This window comes from Schistocerca piceifrons, chromosome 2, assembly GCF_021461385.2.
Source record: "Schistocerca piceifrons isolate TAMUIC-IGC-003096 chromosome 2, iqSchPice1.1, whole genome shotgun sequence".
In the NCBI taxonomy this organism is placed as follows: domain Eukaryota; kingdom Metazoa; phylum Arthropoda; class Insecta; order Orthoptera; family Acrididae; genus Schistocerca; species Schistocerca piceifrons.
Genome location: NC_060139.1, coordinates 302326285 through 302351506, shown reverse-complemented (window position 1 = coordinate 302351506; position 25222 = coordinate 302326285). Strand labels below are relative to the sequence as shown.

At 39.4% G+C, this 25222-nt stretch overlaps 1 protein-coding gene across 2 annotated transcripts in view; it reads right to left on the bottom strand.

The window, feature by feature from the left end:
• LOC124777586 (sodium-independent sulfate anion transporter-like) overlaps positions 1 to 25222 on the bottom strand; it is a 314736-nt gene that overhangs the window by 32282 nt on the left and 257232 nt on the right. For both annotated transcript variants that reach the window (XM_047253041.1, XM_047253042.1), the window contains exon 7: positions 7012 to 7173. In XM_047253041.1, coding sequence (XP_047108997.1) covers positions 7012 to 7173 — 162 coding nt within the window. The remainder of the gene's footprint in view (positions 1 to 7011; positions 7174 to 25222) is intronic.

Here is a 25222-nt window from a genome sequence, read left to right as displayed (position 1 = left end):
GTTTTATTATGAGAAAAAGATAATTACATCAGGCAGAAAATAAAAACAATATGGGATATAGTGATTATTTGTATAATCAATCTCTTGTCAGCAGAAGATTTCCAGACTGGCTAAAATATGCTGAAGTTAGCCTCTTTACAAGAAGGGCGATAAAGAAATACTGTCAAACTTTTGACCAATTTCACTTTTCCCAGACTTTGCAAAAATATTTATAAAGGTGTTCAAGCATCTTTCTAAGCATCTGACTGCAAAAAATATATTGTCCAAATCACAGTTTGGGTTCCTTAAGGGTTCTGATATAGAGAAGGCTTTTTACATGTACAGTGAGAATGTACTTAATTCATTGGATAACAATTAGAGGCTACTGGAGTTTCTATGGCTGTCAAAAAGCCTTTGACTGTGTGAATCACTGCATTATCTTAAATAAATTAGAATATTATGATGTCAGCAGCAATGCTGCAAAATGATTCAAGCCTTGCCAGACTAACAGGAAATGAAGGGTATCATTGTGAAATACCTACATATAGTAAGCAATCAGTCTTCATCTGATTGGGAATTAATTAAATATGGTGCTCCTAAAGGCTCCATCTTGAGTCTGTCACTTTTTCTTGTGTACATTAATGACGTCTTGTCTGTTACAGTGCCAGATGCTATTTTTGTTTTGTTTGCAGATGATACAAACATTGCAATAAATAGAAAGTCAAGTGCAGATTTAGAAATGGCTGCTAATCAAATTTTCACTGATACTGGTAAATGGTTTAAATCTAATTCACAGTCATTAAAATTTGAAAAGAGCCACTATGTGCAGTTAAGAACCTGTAAGAGATTTCCTTCCAGCATGTGTATAACATATGTAAACATTCAGACAGAAGAGATTGACAATGTTAAATTTCTGGAATTTCAACTTGATAATGAATTTGTTTGTGAACAGTATACCACAGAACTGTTGAAGCACCTAAACAGGTTTGTATTTGCAATGGGAATGGTGTCAGATATACGAGATATAGATACAAAATACTTACATTCTTTGCTCACTTTCATTCTATTATGCATATGGGATCATATTCTCGGGTAAGTTTTTAGAGTACAAAAGCATGTAATAAGACTCATTTGTGGTGTAAATTCAAGAACATCGTGTAGAAACCTGTTCACGTAACTGGGTATTCTAACCACTGCTTCACAGCATACTTATTCCTTAATAAAGTTTGTGACAAATAGTATGTCTCTATTTCCAACCAATAGCTCAATACATAGTATCAATACTAGGAAGAAGAACACTCTCATAAAGACATAAACTCACAAATTGTGGTCCAAAATGGTGTCCAGTATTAAGGAACACACATTTTCAATAAATTGCCAGCAACCATTAAAAACTTGGTTTCAGATAAAGCACAGTTTAAACACAGTCTGGAAGACTTCTTGGTAGACCACTCCTTCTACTTTATAGATGGATATCTTAATAGGAACTTTTAGCCGAATTTATGTAAAAATGTCTGTTAGATTTCAGTTTTGACAGCACTTGGTCACAACAGTCAATCAATTAAGAGTGCATAACTATTTTTCATTCTGACAGTGTATTAATTCTGTAAATATTAGCAGTTCCAGTTTACTGTAATGTATTCACAGATATTGACTATCTCCTGACAAATGATCAGGGAGGTGTGTATTATATTCAAATGTTCTGTGTTTTTTATGTTATACTTCCTGACATTTTCCCCACTCATGAGAATCATCTCATTTTTGGATCCATGGAACAAAAACTGAATCTAATATAATCTCTTAAACTGCAATATGTAACTGTATGTCCAACAAGATGTATTACATAACAGTATATGATGTTGAGACATGCTAAGTGATTAAATATAAGAACTATAAAAATGTAAGAAAACATGTACTTCAATAGGAAGTATTATATCAACCACTAAAAACATCTATACAGTGTATATTGCAATGTGGATGAATAAATAAATCAGTGACTCAATCAATTAATGTATACATTGGTGGTTTCTTCTAGCCTCAAGATAAGACCTTCAGTAACGATCCTTTATGAAAAATCAAAGTCCAATGAAACATATAGACTTCATTAGTTTCAATAAAAAAAATCAGAATACATAAAACAGTTATAAATCACATACAATATCTCATAATCTGCAATCAAACAATAAATGCAATAGGCTGTCACGAATGGTGTTACTGGAGAACTGGGTAAAAGTAACAGTCACTGGTGATACTGCTGACATTACGAAGACAATATGAATCACTTCTTGATTAATTTATTGAAATGTAGGTTATTCACCAGAAAGATAAGTCTACCACTGAGAAATGTATAGAAGATTCTAGGTCGTTCAGACAACTGGATGAAAATGACACATCATTGTTCATGTGAGCAGAAAGATATCTGTATGGTGCAAAAAGTGGCAATTGATCCTGAATAAAGAAAAGTGTGAAGTTATTCACATGAGTACTAAAAGAAATCTACTAAATTTCAATTATGTGATAAGTTACACAAATCTGAAGGCTGTAAACTCAACTAAATACTTAGGGGTTACAATTACAAATATCCTAAATTGGAATGATCACACAGATAATGTTGTGGGTGGAGCAAACCAAAGACTGCAATTCATTGGCAGAACACTTAGAAGGTGCAACAAGTCTACTAAAGAGACTGCTTACACAATGCTTTTCTGCTCTGTTCTGGAGTATTGCTGTGCGGTGTGGAATCCGCATCAGGGGGGACTGACGGATGACCTCGAAAAAGTACAAAGAAGGCCAGCTCATTTTGTATTATTGCAAAATAGGGGAGATAGTGCCACAGACATGATATGTGAATTGGAGTGGCAATCATTAAAATAAAGGTGTTTTTCATTGCGACGGGATATTCTCATGAAATTTCAATCACCAGTTTTCTTCTCCAATTGTGAAAACATTCTGTTGGCACCCACCTACATAGCAATAAATGATCATCATGATAAAATAAATCAGGGCTCACACAGAAAAATTTAAGTGCTCGTTTTTCCTGCATGCCATTTGAGAGTGGAACGCTACAGAGACAGCTTGAAGTGTTTCATTGAACCCTCTGGCCGAAACTTTATTGTGAATAGCAGAGTGATAAGTAGATGTAAATGTAGATGTAAAAAGTGTTGTCACTGACAGTACGGTAACATTAGGAAAGCTGAGCAACTAAAAAACATATAATATCTGCTGACTGTCAAATTTTGTTACCAAAAAGGTAATAAGCACTATATTACAACCACTTTGTTTTCTGATAAACTGGAATTTTATGACCTTATCCTTTCCAGTTAGCTTAACTATCTCAATAATTACTCTCAACACCAGAAATGTGAAAAGTCAGTTCTTTTATACAAGAAAAGTGTCAAGTTATATGTTAATAAGCGCCATCCAATTCCCTTGCACTAGTTTTCTCAAAAATAATAGGCACCAAAAAAGCTATAAACACTTCAGTTGTGATGGGAGTCTGACTAGCCTGCTTCTGAAGCTGAGTGGTCAGCATGGCTTACTGCCATGTGGAGGACTTGGGTTCAGTTCCTGGTACTGCCAGGGAATGTTCCTTGATGGGAGGACTGGAATGGGATGCACACAGCCTCACAGACTGATTGTGGAGCTACTAGACAGAGTAGTAGCAGTTCCAGCTCATGAAAACTGACAATGGCCAAGAGAGCAATGTGTTGACCCCATGCCCCTCCATTCCACATACAATGACACCACTAACAGAGGAGACACAGTGGACATTTGGTGCTGATTGGTCAGCCACACTTGTGCACAAAATTTATGGAACTCTGACAAACTGTCAATAACTTACTGTTTTGTAGTGCAAACACACTGATGGTGAAAGATGTTGTTCGATAATTTTAAGTGTCTTTGAAGAAAAACCATCTGTAGAAGCCCTGTTGATAGATCTGAACAAGGTATTTGATTATGCTGATCATCAAGTTCTGCTAGGTAAACTGTGACAGTATGTCATTCAACATTTAGAATTTTCTCTTATACAATCATATTTTAGTAATAGGAATCAAAAAGTAACCTTTTACAATAAAACTCTGGATTTCTAAATGTTTTAAGAGGTGTTCCACAAGATTACAAGCCTGGACCTTCCTTTTATGTGAATGGTCTGTATCATATTGTGCTTAGTTGGTCTTTGTGCTGGTGATACAAGTTTCATTAAAACTGGGTATGACTTAGAGCAACTAATGTAGCAGACCAAAAACAACCTTAGACTTACTGAAGAATTTATGAACTGAAGAAATGAAGAACATACATTTTGTCTGTATATTTGTATGTTTTTATTGTCATCGATACTAATATGTTTTACAGTTATCTAGCATAAACTGACTATTGATGTTTTTGCCATTGTGAGTAGAGTTATCTAGCTTACATTATTTCCATTAGTACTGTGCATTATTTACTTGTGCTATCTATCATGATACTGGTAACATGTGTAATGAATGAAGATGGATGAATAAATTGAAGCTGTGTCTCACCATTTAATAGGTGTGAGGGTACCATGGATGTAAGATGTGTGAATGAAAGTCCTAGGTCAATATCACAATTTTTCTTTACTCATTACTGGTTTTGGCTCATTACTGAGCCATCTTCAGATCAATCTAAAATGTTGTTCAGTGTGTGACACTCATTACACATCATCATATTTTTCAGAGCTAAGTTGTCCTAGTTAAATAAAAAACCCTAAAGTGAAAATATTAGTTGGAAATGTTAATTGGCAATGTTAATCACTAATCAGATGTTGCTACAGTGCCCATTGTGTGTAAAAATGATCAACAGCAATGGTAGTTGGATTGCTCATCAGTCGAGGTAAACAACGTATCATTTCTAACAGTCATATCAACATGGAAGTGTCCGTTTGGAAGCTGTCAGCTAACTAATTAACTGAATTGGTGTCTTTAAAATAGGAGAGAAGGCTGGTCACTACTGTCCTGGTCTTGAGAGTATTAATCAGCTCCTTTGACAAGGCTATGACTACCTAAAATTATGTTCAGAAATGAGGTCCATTCAGTCTGAGATTTTGACACAACTAGAAGAGCTTTTCATCACCTTCCCAAATCTCTGCAATATCCTTGCTATACCCTATGCTCTTTCTGCACCCATATCCCTAACCTGTGGCTGCTACCTTTGTGGTTGACCCCACTGGAAGACATGCCCTATGCACCCTCCTGTCACCACCTACACCAATCCTACAACTGGCAAAACATATAATATCAAAGGGAGGACCACATGTGAAATGACATGTCATATACCAGATGTTATTTAAACACTGTTTGGCCTTTTACATTGGATTGACTACCACCAAGTTATCAGTTTGGATGAATGGGCATAAGCATACGGTGTATACTGGCAACACACAGTATCCTGATGCAGATCATACTCTACAACATGACAGTCAAAAGCTAGGTGCCCGTTTCACCACAGGTGTCATCCAGATTCTTCCACCAGACACAGTTTCTCAGAACTCCATATGTGAAAACCAGCACTACAATGTATCCTTGGTTCTCACACTCATTTCTGCAGTCTCAGCTTTTCTTTTCTGTAATTATTTCTTTCTTCATCCCTTTTAGTTTTCTACATCTTTCATTTTCTGACCTGTCTATTTTTCTCTGTACCCCTCCCAACTCTATCACATATAATGCACTTAACGTTTTGCTCTTATTGACTCGTGCATGACATTTTAACAGTAATCTCTGTACTGCATATACTCTATCTTCCATCTCTAAGCTCTCAAGTTTTCAAATATCATCTGGAGCAGTCACCAACAATCTGTTTTTCCTTCTCATACCGTCCAGTAAGTCTCCTCCAATCCTGGATTCTGGGCATCTTTTCCAAACCCTACCCCTTTTCCTAAACCTCACCAGTAATTTTCCTTCACCCCTCTTCCTACCCCTTCAACCATTCTGCCAGCAGAAGGAGCCACTGACTCCAAAATCTAGCAAACTATAATACCCTTTCTATGTGTTTTCTCCTGCCCCTGCTTGGTGAGTAGATTTTTTTATCTATCCAGTTATTTATATTCTGAGAAAGGGCAGATTGTTACAGCCTAGCACATGGGAACAAGCATCTTGGAAATGGAAAATCTTGTTGGCTTTTAACATGATACTTTATGAACATTTAGGGGAAGTGGCTGAATGACAGTAAATATGGAGATCAGGGGCTTGTCTGCTCTGTAAAGCAGGATAGTTGGAAAGCTGTTGTAGATCTGACAATAGGGTACAATGCTGATACAAGATGTTTTTGGCACATTATTGAACATGGGGCTCTACAGTGGACAACTCTTCTGTGTTCCCATATTGGACCCAACAGTATTGCCAGTTATGATTACTGTGAGCACAGGATCCATGAGGTTTGACTGTGGATTAATAGAAAAGTGTTGCTGTCTGGATACACCATCATCAAGGTGAATGACTACTCAAAAATACACCATACCATGGACACAGGCCAGAGGGCAGTATTATGCTATGGGGGACATTCACCTGGGTTTTTGTGGGACCTATGTTAGTAATCAAATCCGCTATGACAGCTGTGGATTATGTGAACATACTGCGGGCCACCTGCATCCCTTCATGCTTAGTGCCTTCCTTGACAGCAATGATACCATCCAGCAGGATAACTGTATATGTCACAAGTTTACAGTCATCCTATAGTGGTTTAGGGGGGAATGTCGGGAAACTCACATTGATGTCTTGGTCACCAAATTTGCCTGATCAAAGCCCGATGAAACACCCCTATGAGGTATATGCAATCAGGTGCCAGCTTTGGTCCTTCTAATCACTGGCTCATAATTTACACTAATTGTGTGACCTGTGCCATAGACATTTGGTTGCACATAGTGCCAAAAGCCTGCCAAAGACTTTTCAGATCTGTGCCATGAAGAATTGTGGTATTGGTCCTAAAGTGGACCAACATGCTATTAAGCAGGTGATCATGTTGTTTTGACTCATCAATGTAAAAGTAACTCTCACACATTTTTAATGCTGGACTTACCTGTATACAGTCCACCCATCTGAGTTCTGACACCACTTGAGTTGTTGACAGCACTGCGGGAAAAAGAGCCATTGACTGGCATTGAGCGAAAGAAGGACCCAACAATGTTGCAAAGTCCCAGAGTTATCATCTCTTGAGTTGCATCCAGCATCTCACCATTTGCTGTTGACAAAGTTATTCATTAATAAATGTGACTAATATCAAATAATCTTACTTGATATCTACTAAAACATTTATACTATGCAGCTCCCAATAATTTTCATCTTTTAAAAACTTTAAATGAAATATATCCTTCAGTAAAACAAGTAAATAATGCTATTAATTACAAAGCAGAGAATTTCCCTCCACAAATCAGTGAACTGAGAGAGAACATGAAAGGCTGTTGCATACTGGAAAAAACCCAACATTTGATATGCAGTCTAACCATCATTGAAGATCAAGAAAACATGGAGACTGTCACACTGCTGGGCTTCAAGATTGACAGCAGATTCTCCATGAATGATCACACTGCGTATGTATGCACCAAAGTTTGTCGTGTGATATACCTCCTGAGGAAGCTGAAGAGGGTAATAACTGGCCAGTTTCTCACAATAGTCTACCATGCACTCTTCCACAGCCACATTAGCTATGGACTGTTGTTGTGGGGACACTCCTCAGGCAGCAAAGATGTGTTGCTATTACAAAAAAAAGCCATCAGGATCATATCCTCTAGCAAAAGACTGGACCACTGTAAGCCTATTTTCACCAGGCTAGTCATAATGACTATTTTTAGCCAGTATGTGTTTTTCTGCATTATTTATATAAAAGAAAATCAAAGGAATTTTAGCATAAGACAAGAAATGCATAATCATGACACTCACTGTAAGAGGAACTTTGAAGTGCCAAGGTGTTGCCTATCAAGTACGCAAGACAGCTTTCCAACAGTCGCCCTAAAAATGTACAATCAACTGCCTCCAGAAGTGAAATCCCTGCCACCTGAATTATTTCAGAAAAAAAATTGCTCAGGACTTGAAACAACATCCACTATATTCCTTGGAAGAGATTCTCAACAGTAGTTCTAGTGAATGGACAAAATAATGAATATGGTTATGTTTTATATATAATTTTGCCTAAATTTAATCTTCTTTTTATGTTCTCAGTTAGCTGTACATTTAATTTTGTGTTTTACTTTAAGTACATATTTTGCCAAAATGAAACTTTATGTGTGTGATCTACATGGTCTTGTAAACATTTTGCTTTATGGTATTTTCATTTGCTACTATGAATTTTTACTTTCCTGTTTAGTTATATTTCATTTTCTCTATGTTCTATGTGTTTTTGTGCACTTCATAAATATTTTCTTTTATTTGTAATATAAATTTTGTATATGGTGTTGTATAAATGTTAGTTGATAAACATTGTATATGTGACACAGTCTGTCCAGCCATGGCTGGTAAACGACGAAGATATAGTAATAAAGTAATAATACCCTTCAGAGATACTTAATTACAATACTATTTAACAAAATACAAACTGCTTGGAAAAAATACAGAGATTCCTTGACTAACCTCAAAGCCTATCAAATAAGTGACTCAATCTGTGTTAGTAAAACAGCCTGGAAAATAATGTATAAGGAATGTGGGAAACAGCAATCTAATGGACACATCAGCATAACATTAAAAGAAAACAACAATATAACAAATGACCAAAAAGAAGTGTGTGAGAAATTCATACAGATGTTTAATACAATGGGCACAACTGAAGCACATGATTGGTCAGCCAATTTAAATGTTACAAAAACTAGCCATCTTTTTTCAGCCATGGCATTACTGAGAGGGACCACCTAGCAATCATTTAAAAACTTCAATCTAAAATGTCTTGTGAGTGGGATGACATTTCACCTAAGCTGGTAAAGGAATACAGAGGAGACTTATTGAAGCCTCTGACACATCTAATAAATATCTCCCTTTGCCATGGAGAATTCCCTGATCTTTTGAAAATCAATGAAATCCTACTGATGTATAAGAAGGGAAAAAAGATCTGACATGAAAAACTATAGACCAATATCATTAACTTCAGAGCTTGTGAAATTATTTGAGAAAGTAATATTAAATCAATTTGAGGCATATTTCATCAAACATAGTCTATTTAACAATCTACAACATGGTTTTAGAACAGGAAGATCTACTGTAACTGCAGTAGCAATTTTTATACGTGAGATATTAAAGAAGCTAGATGAAGGAGACAAGGTAACAGGCACCTTCCTGTATACGAGTAAAGCTTTTGATAATGTGAATCACACAGTTCTATTGCATAAATTAGAAGCATATGGGATTAGAGGGGTAGCCTTGCAACTACTTACATCCTATCTGAAAAACAGAAAACAGTGTGTCAAGCTAACTTATAAAAGGAATGAACAGTTGGTAACAGCCAAATCAACTCACAAGAAACTTCAATGTGGTGTGCCCCAAGGAAGTAAATCAGGGCATTTTCTGTTTCTTGTGTGCATAAATGATTTAACTGAACCCCAAAACTGCAAGATTATAAGCTACGGCGATGACACATATTGTGGTAGCTGGGGTTATGATATGCAAACTGCTACAAACAGTAGATAAATCAATTATAGTTTTCTGTCAAGTTATCTCACTGCAAATAAGCTACTCATAAAGAGAAAGAATACAGTGACAATGCAATTTATACTTAGCTATAGTCACAATACAAATAGAACTCTATCTACACCTCAATTGGCCCTTAGCTACACAAACAAACACAAATTTTTGGGAGTTAATTGTTGAACACCTGTCATGGAAAGAACATATAGACCATATCTGTAAGAAAATCAGTATAAATGTGTATCTACTGAACAGGGTCTCAGCTTTCCTGAATCGATAGCTTTGCAGTGATACGTCCACAACTTCAGTATGGTATTGAGATATGGGGTGGGGTGCTAGCTGTCTATACAGACAGGCTCTTCAGGCTACAAAAAAAGGCAGTAAGAATGGTAGCCAAGATAAACCAGAGAGAATTCATGGGACTCCATACATAGAATGTATGTGTCTTTTAATGGATATTCAGCTGAGATGAAATGAACATGCCAAATGAGTAGTCAAGAAATGAGTTTCATCATGTTTTACAATAAGAACCATTTTTTTGCTGACCGAAAGATAAAAGAGCTTCTCTCCACAGGAGTGTATTTCAGCTCTTTTACATCTTATAGTATAGTGAGAGTGTGAGAATTGATACAGATCTTATAATGTAGATGTAAGATGGGGCTATGCTTTGTGGATGTACTAATTCACACAAGCATTCCAAGGTTGACAGAGTACAAAAAAGAGCCATCAAGCTACGTTATGTTCGGACACAGAAATGTATGTCAATTTTTCTAAAACTGACACATACATCTGTAAGGAACTCACAGGATATATATGTTATCTGTTAATAGTGATATCTTCAGATACACCCTATAGACAATATTTGTTCAAATTAAGCACTGTAATACAGTGCTACTATAAATGATGTATTTGTTTTCAAAGTTCCATATTTTCCAAAGTATTAAATGTATAGATATGATTGATTTGTGAATAGAATCACTTACTCACTGAGTTTGCATTGTGGTTACCAGTTGGTTTTACAAGTGCAATGCCTTGACAAAATGGTTATGGTACAAACCAAGAAAATAGTATGGCATGCAGTCAGAAGGAATTACAGAAAAGAATGACCATGTAAACAGAGATGTGTGCATTGTACCAAGAATTTAGGGACACTGGTTATTTCTGTAAACAGAAAAGTACAGTTTAACCAAGTGAGACAGATGCAACTGTGGAGAGGTTGGGGGAAGCTTTGAAAAATTCAGAAGTCTGCGCAAACCACAAACTTGGAATACTGTGTCAAACTATGTGGAAGATTTTTTGATGGTGGTTACATTTCAAACTGTAAGACCTGCAGCTTGTGTAACAATTAAAATGGAAGATTATGGCTGTCACTTTCAGTTTTGCATCACAATGCAGGAAGCAGCTGAGGATGAACATCATGATTCCAAGCCGATGTTCAGTGACAAAGCAACATTCCATTAACTGGAAGGGTTAATCACCAAGCTATAAGAGTGTGGGGCAATGAAAATCCTCAAGAAATTGTGGTGGAAGTAGGAGATTCTCTAAAGTCTAATGTTTTCTGTACAGTGTAACAGCCAAAGCTGTATGGGCCTTTTTTCTTCTGTGAGAAGTCTGTGACAGGTACCTCTTACATTGCTATGTTGCAGCTGTGGTTGGTTCCACAATCCACTCATGATTCTAAGAATTTCATCTTCCAACAAGATGGGACAGCCCCTCATTGGAGCAACGATGTCTGTCACTCTGTAAATGAGAACTTCTGCACCACTGGATTGGGCATCATGGAGAAGATTAAGTTGCTCTGTTGCCTTGGGTCCCCAGGTTTTCTTGCTTAACACCTTGTGACTTTTTCCTCTATGGAATGTTGCTACAAATGATTACAACAAATCAGAATTAAGGGAACCTTCTATCAATAGTAGATTTCAATATTAAGCCTGTTTGATGAAATTTGTGATTGCCTTCTTTTTTCAGCTATTTTTAACTAAAGTTGCAAGTCTGATGTACAAAAGGGGAGCCTATGGGATTGGTGTAGTGCATGGAAATAAAGTTAACATTTTTCCACATTTGTCTGTAATATTTTAGAAATATGTTGTGATTTTTTATTTTAAAAGAAGTTAATTATCCTATAAATTCCATTTGTTCATTTTGACCAGAAATGGCATTTATTTCACACTTCAGAATATTTTGGTTACAAAATTTGTCATAGAATTTTTTATCCATAAAATCAAAAACTGTTATAATTGTTTGAAAACAAACTCAATTTTTCATAAAAAATCAGTCATATGAAAGAAAATATAAAATGTTTATTGTTTTGGCCACATGACATACATCTTTATTTTTATGAAAACTTTATTTCAAAATTATTTACAATAGTGTGTAATTGTTTTTATATTTACAAATATTGCCAATACAAAGACGCATGTTTTACTGTAACTGTTCACTCATGTATGCAGAAGGCTACTAAAAATTTTAATTTGAGCAGTTATGGCTCCGGAACATTCTAGAACTTCATTCTGTAATATATCATTTGTCATACATGCCAAAAGTTAGTTAAGTTAGTTAGTCTTTGTTTCAAGCTCAAATCGGAGAGTCTTTGTTTGGATCCAGAGTTGTGTGTCAGTCTTTGTGCTGTGGACAAAATATGCACCATTTATAACTTTAAGGTTGGAAACTGTGATTTGTATTGAAAATGCATTTGACATTTTATGAACTTCTTAACTGAAGACAGTGATTAGAACAAAATCAGTGTATGCTTGCAGGAAGACCTTTCTTTAATGATGCACAGAAGGCTGAGGTATAAATTTCAATGTTTGCCATGTCTTGATGGGAAATAAACCAAGATGTGATGAAAATGTGAATAATTATCTTCAATAATGTTCAACAAACCTGGACATTTACATCATACCCTAGAGATAACAATGTTTGGAGCCACAAACATATCCCCAGAATTAATATTATTATATTTTGCTCATTGCAACAACCATTTTAGAATTGTTTTCTTTAAAAATTTTCTGTTTCATATATTGTACAACTATGCATTTGTGTAGCTATATGACTAGGTGAAGAAATGCAATTCATTATCATCAAACTGTATAACAATGACTTTTAATTGGACATATGGAGCAGTAGTGCTAGAACAAATGGAACAAACTTGACAACCACTTGGACATGTGTGATGTGACCAGAGGGGCATTCATAAACCATCTGTAGAGTGCAAAATGCAAACTTGTGAGTTTACAACCATTCTCATGCACCAACCACATTAGCACACGTAATATTTTGGAAAATACAGAACTTTGAAGACAAATGAATCATTTATAGCAGTCTTTTATTTCACATGAGATATGTTGCACATTACACTGAAGTGACAGAAGTCATGGGTTACCTCCCAGTATCATGTCATGCATCCTTTTGCCTGGCATAGTGCAGAAAGATGATGTGACATTGACTGCCTCTACAGTTATCCATAATTGCAAAAGTGTTGCAAGTGCAAGATTTTGTGCATGAACTGACCTATCGATATTGTCCTGCAAATGTTCAATGGGATTCATGTTGGGCAATTTGGGTGACCAGATCATTTGCCTGAATTGTCCAGGATGTTCTTCAAACCATCAATCATGAATAATTGTGGACTGGTGACATAGCGGATTGTCATCCATAAACAATTCCATCGTTGGTCGGGAATATGAAGTCCAAGTAGCCAAAAACAACCATCTCCAGTCAATGATCACTCAATTTCATGTAAACACAACCCACTCCATTAGTGAGCCAACACAAGCTTGCACAGTGCCCTGCCAAGAACTTGGGTCCATGGCTTCATGGGGTCTGTGCCACACTCAAACCCTACCATCAGCTCTTACCAACTGAAAGTGGGACTCAGGCCATGGTTTTCCAGTTGTCTAGGGTCCAACTGATAGGGTCACAAGCCCAGGAGAGATACTGCAGGTGTGGTTGTGCTGTTAGCAAAGGCAGTCACATCAGTCGTTAATTGAAGGTTGTTGGCCACTATGTTGTCTGTGTAAAAGGTAATGAGTAAAATTTAGTTTTCTTGGCACACTCTTGATGCTGTGGATCTCAGAATAATGAATTTTCTAAAGATTGTAGATGTAGATTTTCGAAATGGAATGTCCCATGCATAGCTCCACTTACCATTCTGCATTCAAACTCTGTTAATTACCATCATAAGGCCATAATCACTTTGGAAACCTTTTTGCATCAATCACCTGACTACAAATGACATCTCTGCTGATGCACTGCCCTTTTATACCTTGTGTACATGATACTACTACCATCTGTACATGTGCATATCACTACCCCATGAATTTCATCACCTCAGTGTATACCAACAAAAATATTCTGCATAAGTGTACCACACTCTTTCTGACTTACACTTACAGTATGGAATTTCTGTTTGGGGAATCTCTAGCAACTACAATAAAAAAGAATTTTTATATTCCAAAAAAATCCATTTGGGCCATCCTGAATAAAGTACAAACTTACTCAAGAAGAACTGACTTCCATAATTCACAAATTTTGACATTTCCATCCAGGTACATATCATCATCATCAGTTTTCTGCTGTATTAGCAGGTCCTTTGCCTCTCCATTTTGTGTGATCCATTGCTTCCTTCTTAAGGCTGCTGTATGTTGTACTGTCCATCAAGTAATCCAGTATCTGAAATCTCTTCCTTCCTCACTTCCTTTTCCCTTCTACATAACCTTCTAAAGCTGTTTTTCTCAGTCCATCATTATTTCTTAATATATGCCCAATCCAATTTCTTTTTCTTCTTTTTGTTACATCTAGTAACTGTATTTTCCCTCCCATATGACAAGTAAATATACAGAACAATAATTTTGTTAATCAAAGGCAACAAATTACTAGGGAAAAATGGAGATGTTCATTCTCATGACAAGATTAGGGCCTGCTCAGAAGAATACCATACAGACTGAGAGCTACTGAAAAAGGCATCTTGATACTCAGGTGTGTAACTGGTTAAGTACCTTCCTGTGAGTCTAAAGGACAGTGTGAGTGAAACAACATACCAGAAACTTCTTGAGGATAATTAACAGAAAAAGGATACAGGAGTTTAGGTATAAGTAATGAAGAACATGTTTATTATCCATATGTATGTATTTTTATCACTGAATGTATCAACGAAAATAACTAATTTTAGAAAATGTAATTGGTTAGATAAAAAATCTACTCACTAAGCTGCAGCAGGAGAAAACACACATAAAGGTTAAAGAAATGTGCTAGCTTTCAGGGCCAATGGCTCCTTCTGGAGGAAGGGCTGAAAGGGAAGGAAGAGGGATGAATGAAAAGGGCTGGTGATAATTTGGAGTAGTCCACCAAATGTGGGTCAGGGGAGACTCACCGGACAGAATGAGAAGGAAATACTTATTGTTGGGGACTCCATGGGATGAGATTTGAAAACCTGAGACTTAAAGGTGAAAGATGGGATAGTAAGCAAGACAGAGATTACTGACAAAACATCATGCAAGAATTAAAAAGAGAGGAAAGCTATGCGTAGTATATGTGGTGAAGGTGCTGGGCGGGGAAAAGTAGACAGGTTGGAAAATAAAACACACAGAAAATTGAAAGGTAGTGGAGAAAGGAGTAGTTATTGAGAAGAAATGCTGATACTGAGGAAATTAAAGAAAATAATTAATGTAAATTAAGACCAGGTGGGTGCTGAAAAGCAAGGACATGTTGCAATATCAGCTCCCATCTGTGGAGTTCTGAGAAACTAATGTCTGGTGCAAAAATCCAGATGGCACCTGTAGTGAAACAGACACCAAGGTCTTGACTGTCATGTTGTAGAGAATGACCTTCAACAGTGTACTGTGTGTTGCCAGTATACACCCTCTCCCTATGCCCATTCATCCTAACTGATAACTTGTTGGTAGTCATGCCAACAGTGTTTACATAACAGCTGGTATATGACAAGTCGTTTCACATGTTGTTCTCCCTTTGATAGTATATGTATTGCCATTTACAGGATTGGTGTGGGTGGTAGTAGGTGGGTGCATAGGGCATGTCTTTCAGTGGGGAAAGTCACAGAGGTAGGAGCTATAGGGTAGGGAAATGGGTGCAGAAGGAGCATAGGGTCTGGCAAGGATATTGTGGAGATTTGGAGGATGATAAAAAGCTATTTCTAGGAGTGCAAAATATCAGACAGAATGGACCTCATTTCAGGGCATTATTTTAGGAAGTCATAGCTTTGTCAAAGTAGCTGGATTAATGCATTAAAGACCAGTATAACACTAAGTGACAAGATGTGTACTCCTAAGTTGTTTTTAGAGGGGATCAACAGTACCAGAATTGGATGTGATGCCTTACGCACCCTCCTACCGTCACCTATACAAGGACTGTAATTAGTAAAACATGTACCATTAAAGGAAGACCCACTTGTGAAACAACACATATCATGCACCAGCTGTTATATGAAGACTGTTCAGCCTCTTACATTGGTGTGACTACCACCAAGATATCAGTTAAGATGAATGGGCATAGACAGAGGGGTATACTAACAATAAACAGTATCCTGTTGCAAAGCATGTTCTACAACATGACAGTCATGACTTCCATGTCTGTTTTGCCATATGTGCTGTCTGTAGGCTTCCGGCAGACACCATTTTCTCATAACTCTGCAGATGGGAACTGGTGTTACAACTTGTCCTTGGTTCTCGTCACCCGTCCACCCTTAATGTACATTAATTATTTCATTACTTACATTCAATAATATCTTTGATATCAGTGTTTCTTCTCAGTAACTATTTCTTCCTCTATTCCCTTTCAGTTTACTGTATCTTTTATTTTTTGACCTGTCTATTTCCCCCCCTCAGCACCTCTGCCACATACAATGCATTTAGCTTGTTGATCTTGTTAGCTCTTTCAAGATGTTTTGCCAGTCTAGCTTATTACCCTAACTTCCAACTTTAAGCTCTTGGTTTTTCAAATCTCATCCTGTGCAGTCACCAACAATCAGTTTTCTCTTCTCACCCCGTCTGGTAAGTCCTCCTGACCAAGGTTCTGGCCAACTTTTTCAAATTCTCCCCATTTCCTAAATCTCACCAGCTCTTTTCCTTCATCCCTCTTCCTTCCCCTTCAGCTCTTCTGCCAGAAGAAGAAGCCGCTGACTCTGGAAACTTGTACATTTTTTTAACCTTAACCACCCGTGGTCTAGGGGTAGCATCTTTGATTCATAATCAAAATGTCTTCGGTCCCGAGTTCGATCCCTACTACTGCCTAAATTTTGATAAATAATCAGCATTGGCGGCCGAAGACTTGCGGCATAAGAAGTCAGCCTCATTCTGCCAATGGCCTTGTCAAAGAGGGCGGAGGAGCGGATAGAGGTTCAGGGCATTCTCTTGTCCTAGGGGTGGGAAATTGCCCCTAAAGGCGAAAGAATCAGCAATGATCAACGACATGAGGATCCATTAAAGACACGTAACGTGTATCCACAGGACATGTGGCCTGTAATTGAAGACGTGTCATGATGATCTGTCCATTGGCAAAAGATTCCGGAATAGTCCCCCATTCGGATCTCCGGGAGGGGACTGCCAAGGGGGAGGTTACCATGAGAAAAAGATTGAATAATCAACGAAAGGATAATGTTCTATGAGTTGGGGTGTGGAATGTCAGAAGCTTGAACGTGGTAGGGAAACTAGAAAATCTGAAAAGTGAAATGCAAAGGCTCAATCTAGATATAGGAGGGGTCAGTGAAGTGAGGTGGAAGGAAGACAAGGATTTCTGGTCAGATGAGTATCGGGTAATATCAACAGCAGCAGAAAATGGTATAACAGGTGTAGGATTCGTTATGAATAGGGAGGTAGGGCAGAGGGTGTGTTACTGTGAACAGTTCAGAGACCTGGTTGTTCTAATCAGAATCGACAGCAGACCAACACCGACAACGATAGTTCAGGTATATATGTCGATGTCGCAAGCTGAAGATGAACAGATAGAGAAAGTGAATGAGGATATTGAAAGGGTAATGCAGTATGTAAAGGGGGACGAAAATCTAATAGTCATGGGCGACTGGAATGCAGTTGTAGGGGAAGGAGTAGAAGAAAAGGTTACAGGAGAATAGGGGCTTGGGACAAGGAATGAAAGAGGAGAAAGACTAATTGAGTTCTGTAACAAGTTTCAGCTAGTAATAGTGAATACCCTGTTCAAGAATCACAAGAGGAGGAGGTATACTTGGAAAAGGCCGGGAGATACGGGAAGATTTCAATTAGATTACATCATGGTCAGACAGAGATTCTGAAATCAGATACTGGATTGTAAGGCGCACCCAGGAGCAGATATAGACTCAGATCACAATATAGTAGTGATGAAGAGTAGGCTAAAGTTCAAGACATTAGTCAGGAAGAATCAATACGCAAAGAAGTGGGATACGGAAGTACTAAGGAATGACGAGATACGTTTGAAGTTCTCTAACGCTATAGGTACAGCAATAAGGAACAGTACAGTAGGCAGTACAGTTGAAGAGGAATGAACATCTCTAAAAAGGGCCATCACAGAAGTTGGGAAGGAAAATGTAGGTACAAAGAAGGTAGCTGCGAAGAAACCATGGCTAACAGAAGAAATACTTCAGTTGATTGATGAAAGGAGGAAGTAAAAACATGTTCCAGGAAAATTAGGAATACAGAAATACAAGTCGCTGAGGAATGAAATAAATAGGAAGTGCGGGGAAGCTAAGACGAAATGGCTGCAGGAAAAATGTGAAGACATCGAAAAAGATATGATTGTCGGAAGGACAGACTCAGCATACAGGAAAGTCAAAACAACCTTTGGTGACATTAAAAGCAACGGTGGTAACATTAAGAGTGCACTGTTAAATGCAGAGGAGAGAGCAGATAGGTGGAAAGAATACATTAAAAGCCTCTACGAGGGTGAAGATTTGTCTGATGTGATAGAAGAAGAAACAGGAGTCAATTTAGAAGAGATAGGGGATCCAGTATTAGAATCGGAATTTAAAAGAGCTTTGGAGGACTTACAGTCAAACAAGGCAGAAGGGATAGATAACATTCCATCAGAATTTCTAAAATCATTGGGGGAAGTGGAAACAAAACGACTATTCATGTTGGTGTGTAGAATATATGAGTCTGGCGCTATACCATCTGACTTTCGGAAAAGCATCATCCACACAATTCCGAAGACGGCAAAAGCTGACAAGTGCGAGAATTATCGCACAATCAGCTTAACAGCTCATGCATCGAAGCTGCTTACAAGAATAATATACAGAAGAATGGAAAAGAAAATTGAGAATGTGCTAGGTGACGATCAGTTTGGCTTTAGGAAAAGTAAAGGGACGAGAGAGGCAGTTCTGACATTATGGCTAATAATGGAAGCAAGGCTAAAGAAAAATCAAGACACTTTCATAGGATTTGTCAACCTGGAAAAAGCGTTCAACAATATAAAATGGTGCAAGCTGTTCGAGATTCTGAAAAAAGCAGGGGTAAGCTATAGGGAGAGACGGGTCATATACAATATGTACAACAACCAAGAGGGAATAATAAGAGTGGACGATCAAGAATGAAGTGCTCATATTAAGAAGGGTGTAAGACAAGGCTGTAGCCTTTCACCCCTACTCTTCAATCTGTACATCGAGGAAGCAATGATGGAAATAAAAGAAAGGTTCAGGAGTGGAATCAAAATACAAGGTGAAAGGATATCAATGATACGATTCGCTGATGACATTGCTATCCTGAGTGAAAGTGAAGAAGAATTAAATGATCTGCTGAATGGAATGAACAGTCTAATGAGTACACAGTATGGTTTGAGAGTAAATCGAATGAAGACGAAGGTAATGAGAAGTAGTAGAAATGAGAACAGCGAGAAACTTAACATCAGGACTGATGGTCATGAAGTCAATGAAGTTAAGGAATTCTGCTACCTAGGCAGTAAAATAACCAATGACAGACGGAGCAAGGAGGACATCAAAAGCAGACTCACTATGGCAAAAAAGGCATTTCTGGCCAAGAGAAGTCTACTAATATCAAATACCGGCCTTAATTTGAGGAAGAAATTTCTGAGGATGTACGTCTGGAGTACAGCATTGTATGGTAGTGAAACATGGACTGTGGGAAAACCGGAACAGAAGAGAATCGAAGCATTTGAGATGTGATGCTATAGACAAATGTTGAAAATTAGGTTGACTGATAAGGTAAGGAATGAGGAGGTTCTGCGCAGAATCGGAGAGGAAAGGAATATGTGGAAAACACTGATAAGGAGAAGGGACAGGATGATAGGACATTTGCTAAGACATGAGGGAATGACTTCCATGGTACTAGAGGGAACTGTAGAGGGCAAAAACTGTAGAGGAAGGCAGAGATTGGAATACGTCAAGCAAATAATTGAGGACGTAGATTGCAAGTGCTACTCTGAGATGAAGAGGTTAGCACAGGAAAGTAATTCGTAGCGGGCCGCATCAAACCAGTCAGTAGACTGATGACCAAAAAAAAATGTGTTTACTCCTGACACATCTTAGTGAATAACTTTTTTTATGTATTCAATTACATTGAAATATAATGGAAGGAAACATTTCACGTGGGAAAAATTATATATAAAAACAAAGATGAGGTGACTTACCGAACAAAAGTGCTGGCAGGTCGATAGATACACAAACAAACACAAACATACACACAAAATTCAAGCTTTCACAACAAACTGTTGCCTCATCAGGAAAGAGGGAAGGAGAGGGGAAGACGAAAGGAAGTGGGTTTTAAGGGAGAGGGTAAGGAGTCATTCCAATCCCGGGAGCGGAAAGACTTACCTTAGGGGGAATAAAGGACAGGTATACACTAGCACACACGCACATATCCATCCACACATACAGACACAAGCAGACATATTTAAAGACAAAGAGTTTGGGCAGAGATGTCAGTCGAGGCAGAAGTGTAGAGGCAAAGAAGTTGTTGAAAGACAGGTGAGGTATGAGTGGCGGCAACTTGAAATTAGCGGAGATTGAGGCCTGGTGGATGACGAGAAGAGAGGATATACTGAAGGGCAAGTTCCCATCTCCGGAGTTCGGATAGGTTGGTGTTGGTGGGAAGTATCCAGATAACCCGGACGGTGTAACACTGTGCCAAGATGTGCTGGCTGTGCACCAAGGCATGTTTAGCCACAGGGTGATCCTCATTACCAACAAACACTGTCTGCCTGTGTCCATTCATGCGAATGGACAGTTTGTTGCTGGTCATTCCCACATAGAATGCATCACAGTGTAGGCAGGTCAGTTGGTAAATCACGTGGGTGCTTTCACACGTGGCTCTGCCTCTGATCGTGTACACCTTCCGGGTTACAGGACTGGAGTAGGTGGTGGTGGGAGGGTGCATGGGACAGGTTTTGCATCGGGGGCGGTTACAAGGATAGGAGCCAGAGGGTAGGGAAGGTGGTATGGGGATTTCATAGGGATGAACTAACAGGTTACGAAGGTTAGGTGGACGGCGGAAAGACACTCTTGGTGGAGTGGGGAGGATTTCATGAAGGATGGATCTCATTTCAGGGCAGGATTTGAGGAAGTCGTATCCCTGCTGGAGAGCCACATTCAGAGTCTGGTCCAGTCCCGGAAAGTATCCTGTCACAAGTGGGGCACTTTTGTGGTTCTTCTGTGGGGGATTCTGGGTTTGAGGGGACGAGGAACTGGCTCTGGTTATTTGCTTCTATACCAGGTCGGGAGGGTAGTTGCGGGATGCGAAAGCTGTTTTCAGGTTGTTGGTGTAATGATTCAGGGATTCCGGACTGGAGCAGATTCGTTTGCCACGAAGACCTAGGCTGTAGGGAAGGGACCGTTTGATGTGGAATGGGTGGCAGCTGTCATAATGGAGGTACTGTTGCTTGTTGGTGGGTTTGATGTGGACGGACGTGTGAAGTTGGCCATTGGACAGGTGGAGGTCAACGTCAAGGAAAGTGGCATGGGATTTGGAGTAGGACCAGGTGAAACAGCATGCCACCGTCCACCTCAAAAAACTATCCAATCTCCTGGTTTCCCACCTCCGGAAAGGCAACTCACTCACCCTTCACAACCTTTCCAGCAAACCTCAACCTCCTCTCATTGCACACAAACCCAGTCTCTCCCATCTACTTAATCTCCCACTTCCAGCTCCACTCCCTCCAAAACCTCAAAATTCCGATCAACACAATCTGGAACCACAACACCCTAATTCAGTTGTTAACCTTTCCTCCAAACCTCTCTCCCAATCCGAAACCTCTGTCCTATCCAAAGGCCTCACCTTCAGCCCCACTCCCAGATTCAACCAAACAGCCCTCGTCAAAGATTTACTGTCCTACACTCGTACTCTCTGCTGGAAGTATCACTTTGCCACGAAGAAAAATGATCCTAATCCTACTCCTAATGATCCGACTCCTCAAGACACCATCCAAATTGAACCCTGCCTGGAACAGTTCCGTCCTCCGTCACAGCGGGACCCACCTCCTCTTCCTCAAAATCACCCTCTCCAAACCTTCCAGGAATTTCTGACTTCCAGCCTTGCATCTCAATCCTTCTTAAAAAACCTTAATCCTACACCCAACATCACCACTGCTGAAGCCCAGGCTATCCGTGATCTGAAGGCTGACCGATCCATCGTCATTCTTCCGGCGGACAAGGGTTCCATGACCGTGGTACTTGATCGTCGAGAGTATGTGGCTGAGGGACTGCGTCAGCTTTCAGACAACACCACATACAAAGTTTGCCAAGGTAACCCCATTCCCGATGTCCAGGCGGAGCTTCAAGGAATCCTCAGAACCTTAGGCCCCCTGCAAAACCTTTCACCTGACTCCATCAACCTCCTGACCCCACCGACACCCCGCACCCCTACCTTCTACCTTCTTCTTAAAATCCACAAACCCAATCATCCCGGCCGCCCCATTGTAGCTGGTTACCAAGCCCCCACAGAACGTATCTCTGCCTACGTAGATCAACACCTTCAACCCATTACATGCAGTCTCCCATCCTTCATCAAGGACACCAACCACTTCCTTGAACGCCTGGAATCCTTACCCAATCTGTTACCCCCGGAAACCATCCTTGTAACCATTGATGCCACGTCCTTATACACAAATATTCCGCACGTCCAGGGCCTCGCTGCGATGGAGCATTTCCTTTCACGCCGATCACCTGCCACCCTACCTAAAACCTCTTTCCTCATCACCTTAGCCATCTTCATCCTGACCCACAACTTTTTCACTTTTGAGGGCCAGACATACCAACAACTAAAGGGAACAGCCATGGGCACCAGGATGGCCCCCTCGTATGCCAACCTATTCATGGGTCGCTTAGAGGAAGCCTTCTTGGTTACCTAAGTCTGCCAACCCAAAGTTTGGTACAGATTTATTGATGACATCTTCATGATCTGGACTCACAGTGAAGAAGAACTCCAGAATTTCCTCTCCATCAGTTTCACCTGGTCCTACTCCAAATCCCATGCCACTTTCCTTGACGTTGACCTCCACCTGTCCAATGGCCAACTTCACACGTCCGTCCACATCAAACCCACCAACAAGCAACAGTACCTCCATTATGACAGCTGCCACCCATTCCACATCAAACGGTCCCTTCCCTACAGCCTAGGTCTTCGTGGCAAACGAATCTGCTCCAGTCCGGAATCCCTGAATCATTACACCAACAACCTGAAAACAGCTTTCGCATCCCGCAACTACCCTCCCGACCTGGTATAGAAGCAAATAACCAGAGCCAGTTCCTCGTCCCCTCAAACCCAGAATCCCCCACAGAAGAACCACAAAAGTGCCCCACTTGTGACAGGATACTTTCCGGGACTGGACCAGACTCTGAATGTGGCTCTCCAGCAGGGATACGACTTCCTCAAATCCTGCCCTGAAATGAGATCCATCCTTCATGAAATCCTCCCCACTCCACCAAGAGTGTCTTTCCGCCGTCCACCTAACCTTCGTAACCTGTTAGTTCATCCCTATGAAATCCCCAAACCACCTTCCCTACCCTCTGGCTCCTATCCTTGTAATTGCCCCCGATGCAAAACCTGTCCCATGCACCCTCCCACCACCACCTACTCCAGTCCTGTAACCCGGAAGGTGTACACGATCAAAGGCAGAGCCACGTGTGAAAGCACCCACGTGATTTACCAACTGACCTGCCTACACTGTGATGCATTCTATGTGGGAATGACCAGCAACAAACTGTCCATTCGCATGAATGGACACAGGCAGACAGTGTTTGTTGGTAATGAGGATCACCCTGTGGCTAAACATGCCTTGGTGCACAGCCAGCACATCTTGGCACAGTGTTACACCGTCCGGGTTATCTGGATACTTCCCACCAACACCAACCTATCCGAACTCCGGAGATGGGAACTTGCCCTTCAGTATATCCTCTCTTCTCGTCATCCGCCAGGCCTCAATCTCCGCTAATTTCAAGTTGCCGCCACTCATACCTCACCTGTCTTTCAACAACTTCTTTGCCTCTACACTTCTGCCTTGACTGACATCTCTGCCCAAACTCTTTGTCTTTAAATATGTCTGCTTGTGTCTGTATGTGTGGATGGATATGTGCGTGTGTGCTAGTGTATACCTGTCCTTTTTTCCCCCTAAGGTAAGTCTTTCCGCTCCCGGGATTGGAATGACTCCTTACCCTCTCCCTTAAAACCCACTTCCTTTCGTCTTCCCCTCTCCTTCCCTCTTTCCTGATGAGGCAACAGTTTGTTGCGAAAGCTTGAATTTTGTGTGTATGTTTGTGTTTGTTTGTGTATCTATCGACCTGCCAGCGCTTTTGTTCGGTAAGTCACCTCATCTTTGTTTTTATATACAATTACATTGAAAGTATTGTATGCATCATATGTTTTTATAGGTCTGTTCTGTAGTCACCTGAGTTGAAGTGTATGTAAATAACTTCTGGAACTAAATATAAACTGAGAGAAAGATACATGTAACATCAATATCATATGTTGATATTTTGTATTGTAATATGAGGCTAAATATTTTAAGAGACTGAATTAAGTTAACTTAAAACACACACACACACACACACACACACACACACAAATACAATAAAATAATGAACCTTGAATAACTCTCATGTATTCAGCCAGGTGGCATTGGTCTAAAAGCCACCTTTTAGATGACACCACCTGTTTAAATATTCATGAATTATTCAAGATTTTCCTATTCAGACTTAAAAGAATTTGGAGAGAATCACCACGTCAATGTGGAATCAGATTTCAGATAATAAGTTGTGGGCTTACCCCCAAACCTGCAGCATATAACAGCTGTCATAGTGATATCTGAAAGTACATTTAAGCAAAATAGATTCCATATGCTCTCCACTTATACTCAGAATCTATTTTAGAGCACATGTCTAGTTCACTGATAAGTGAAAAGCTATCAATATGACCAGCAGAAATTATTGTTCTGATGATGAATTGTGGTAAGATACAACTGGAAGACTGCAAGAAGAATAGCAACAGAAAAAGAAGCAACTATATTGATATTTATTTACTCTCCACTTATGAAAGAAAATAATACTTTAAAAAATCATATCAGAAGCTCACATGGAATGATCCTATTTGCAGGATATGTCGAATACAGGCATGACATTTCGGATCATTATATTAAAAGATTCTACAAGGGAAATTGGAGCAAATCAT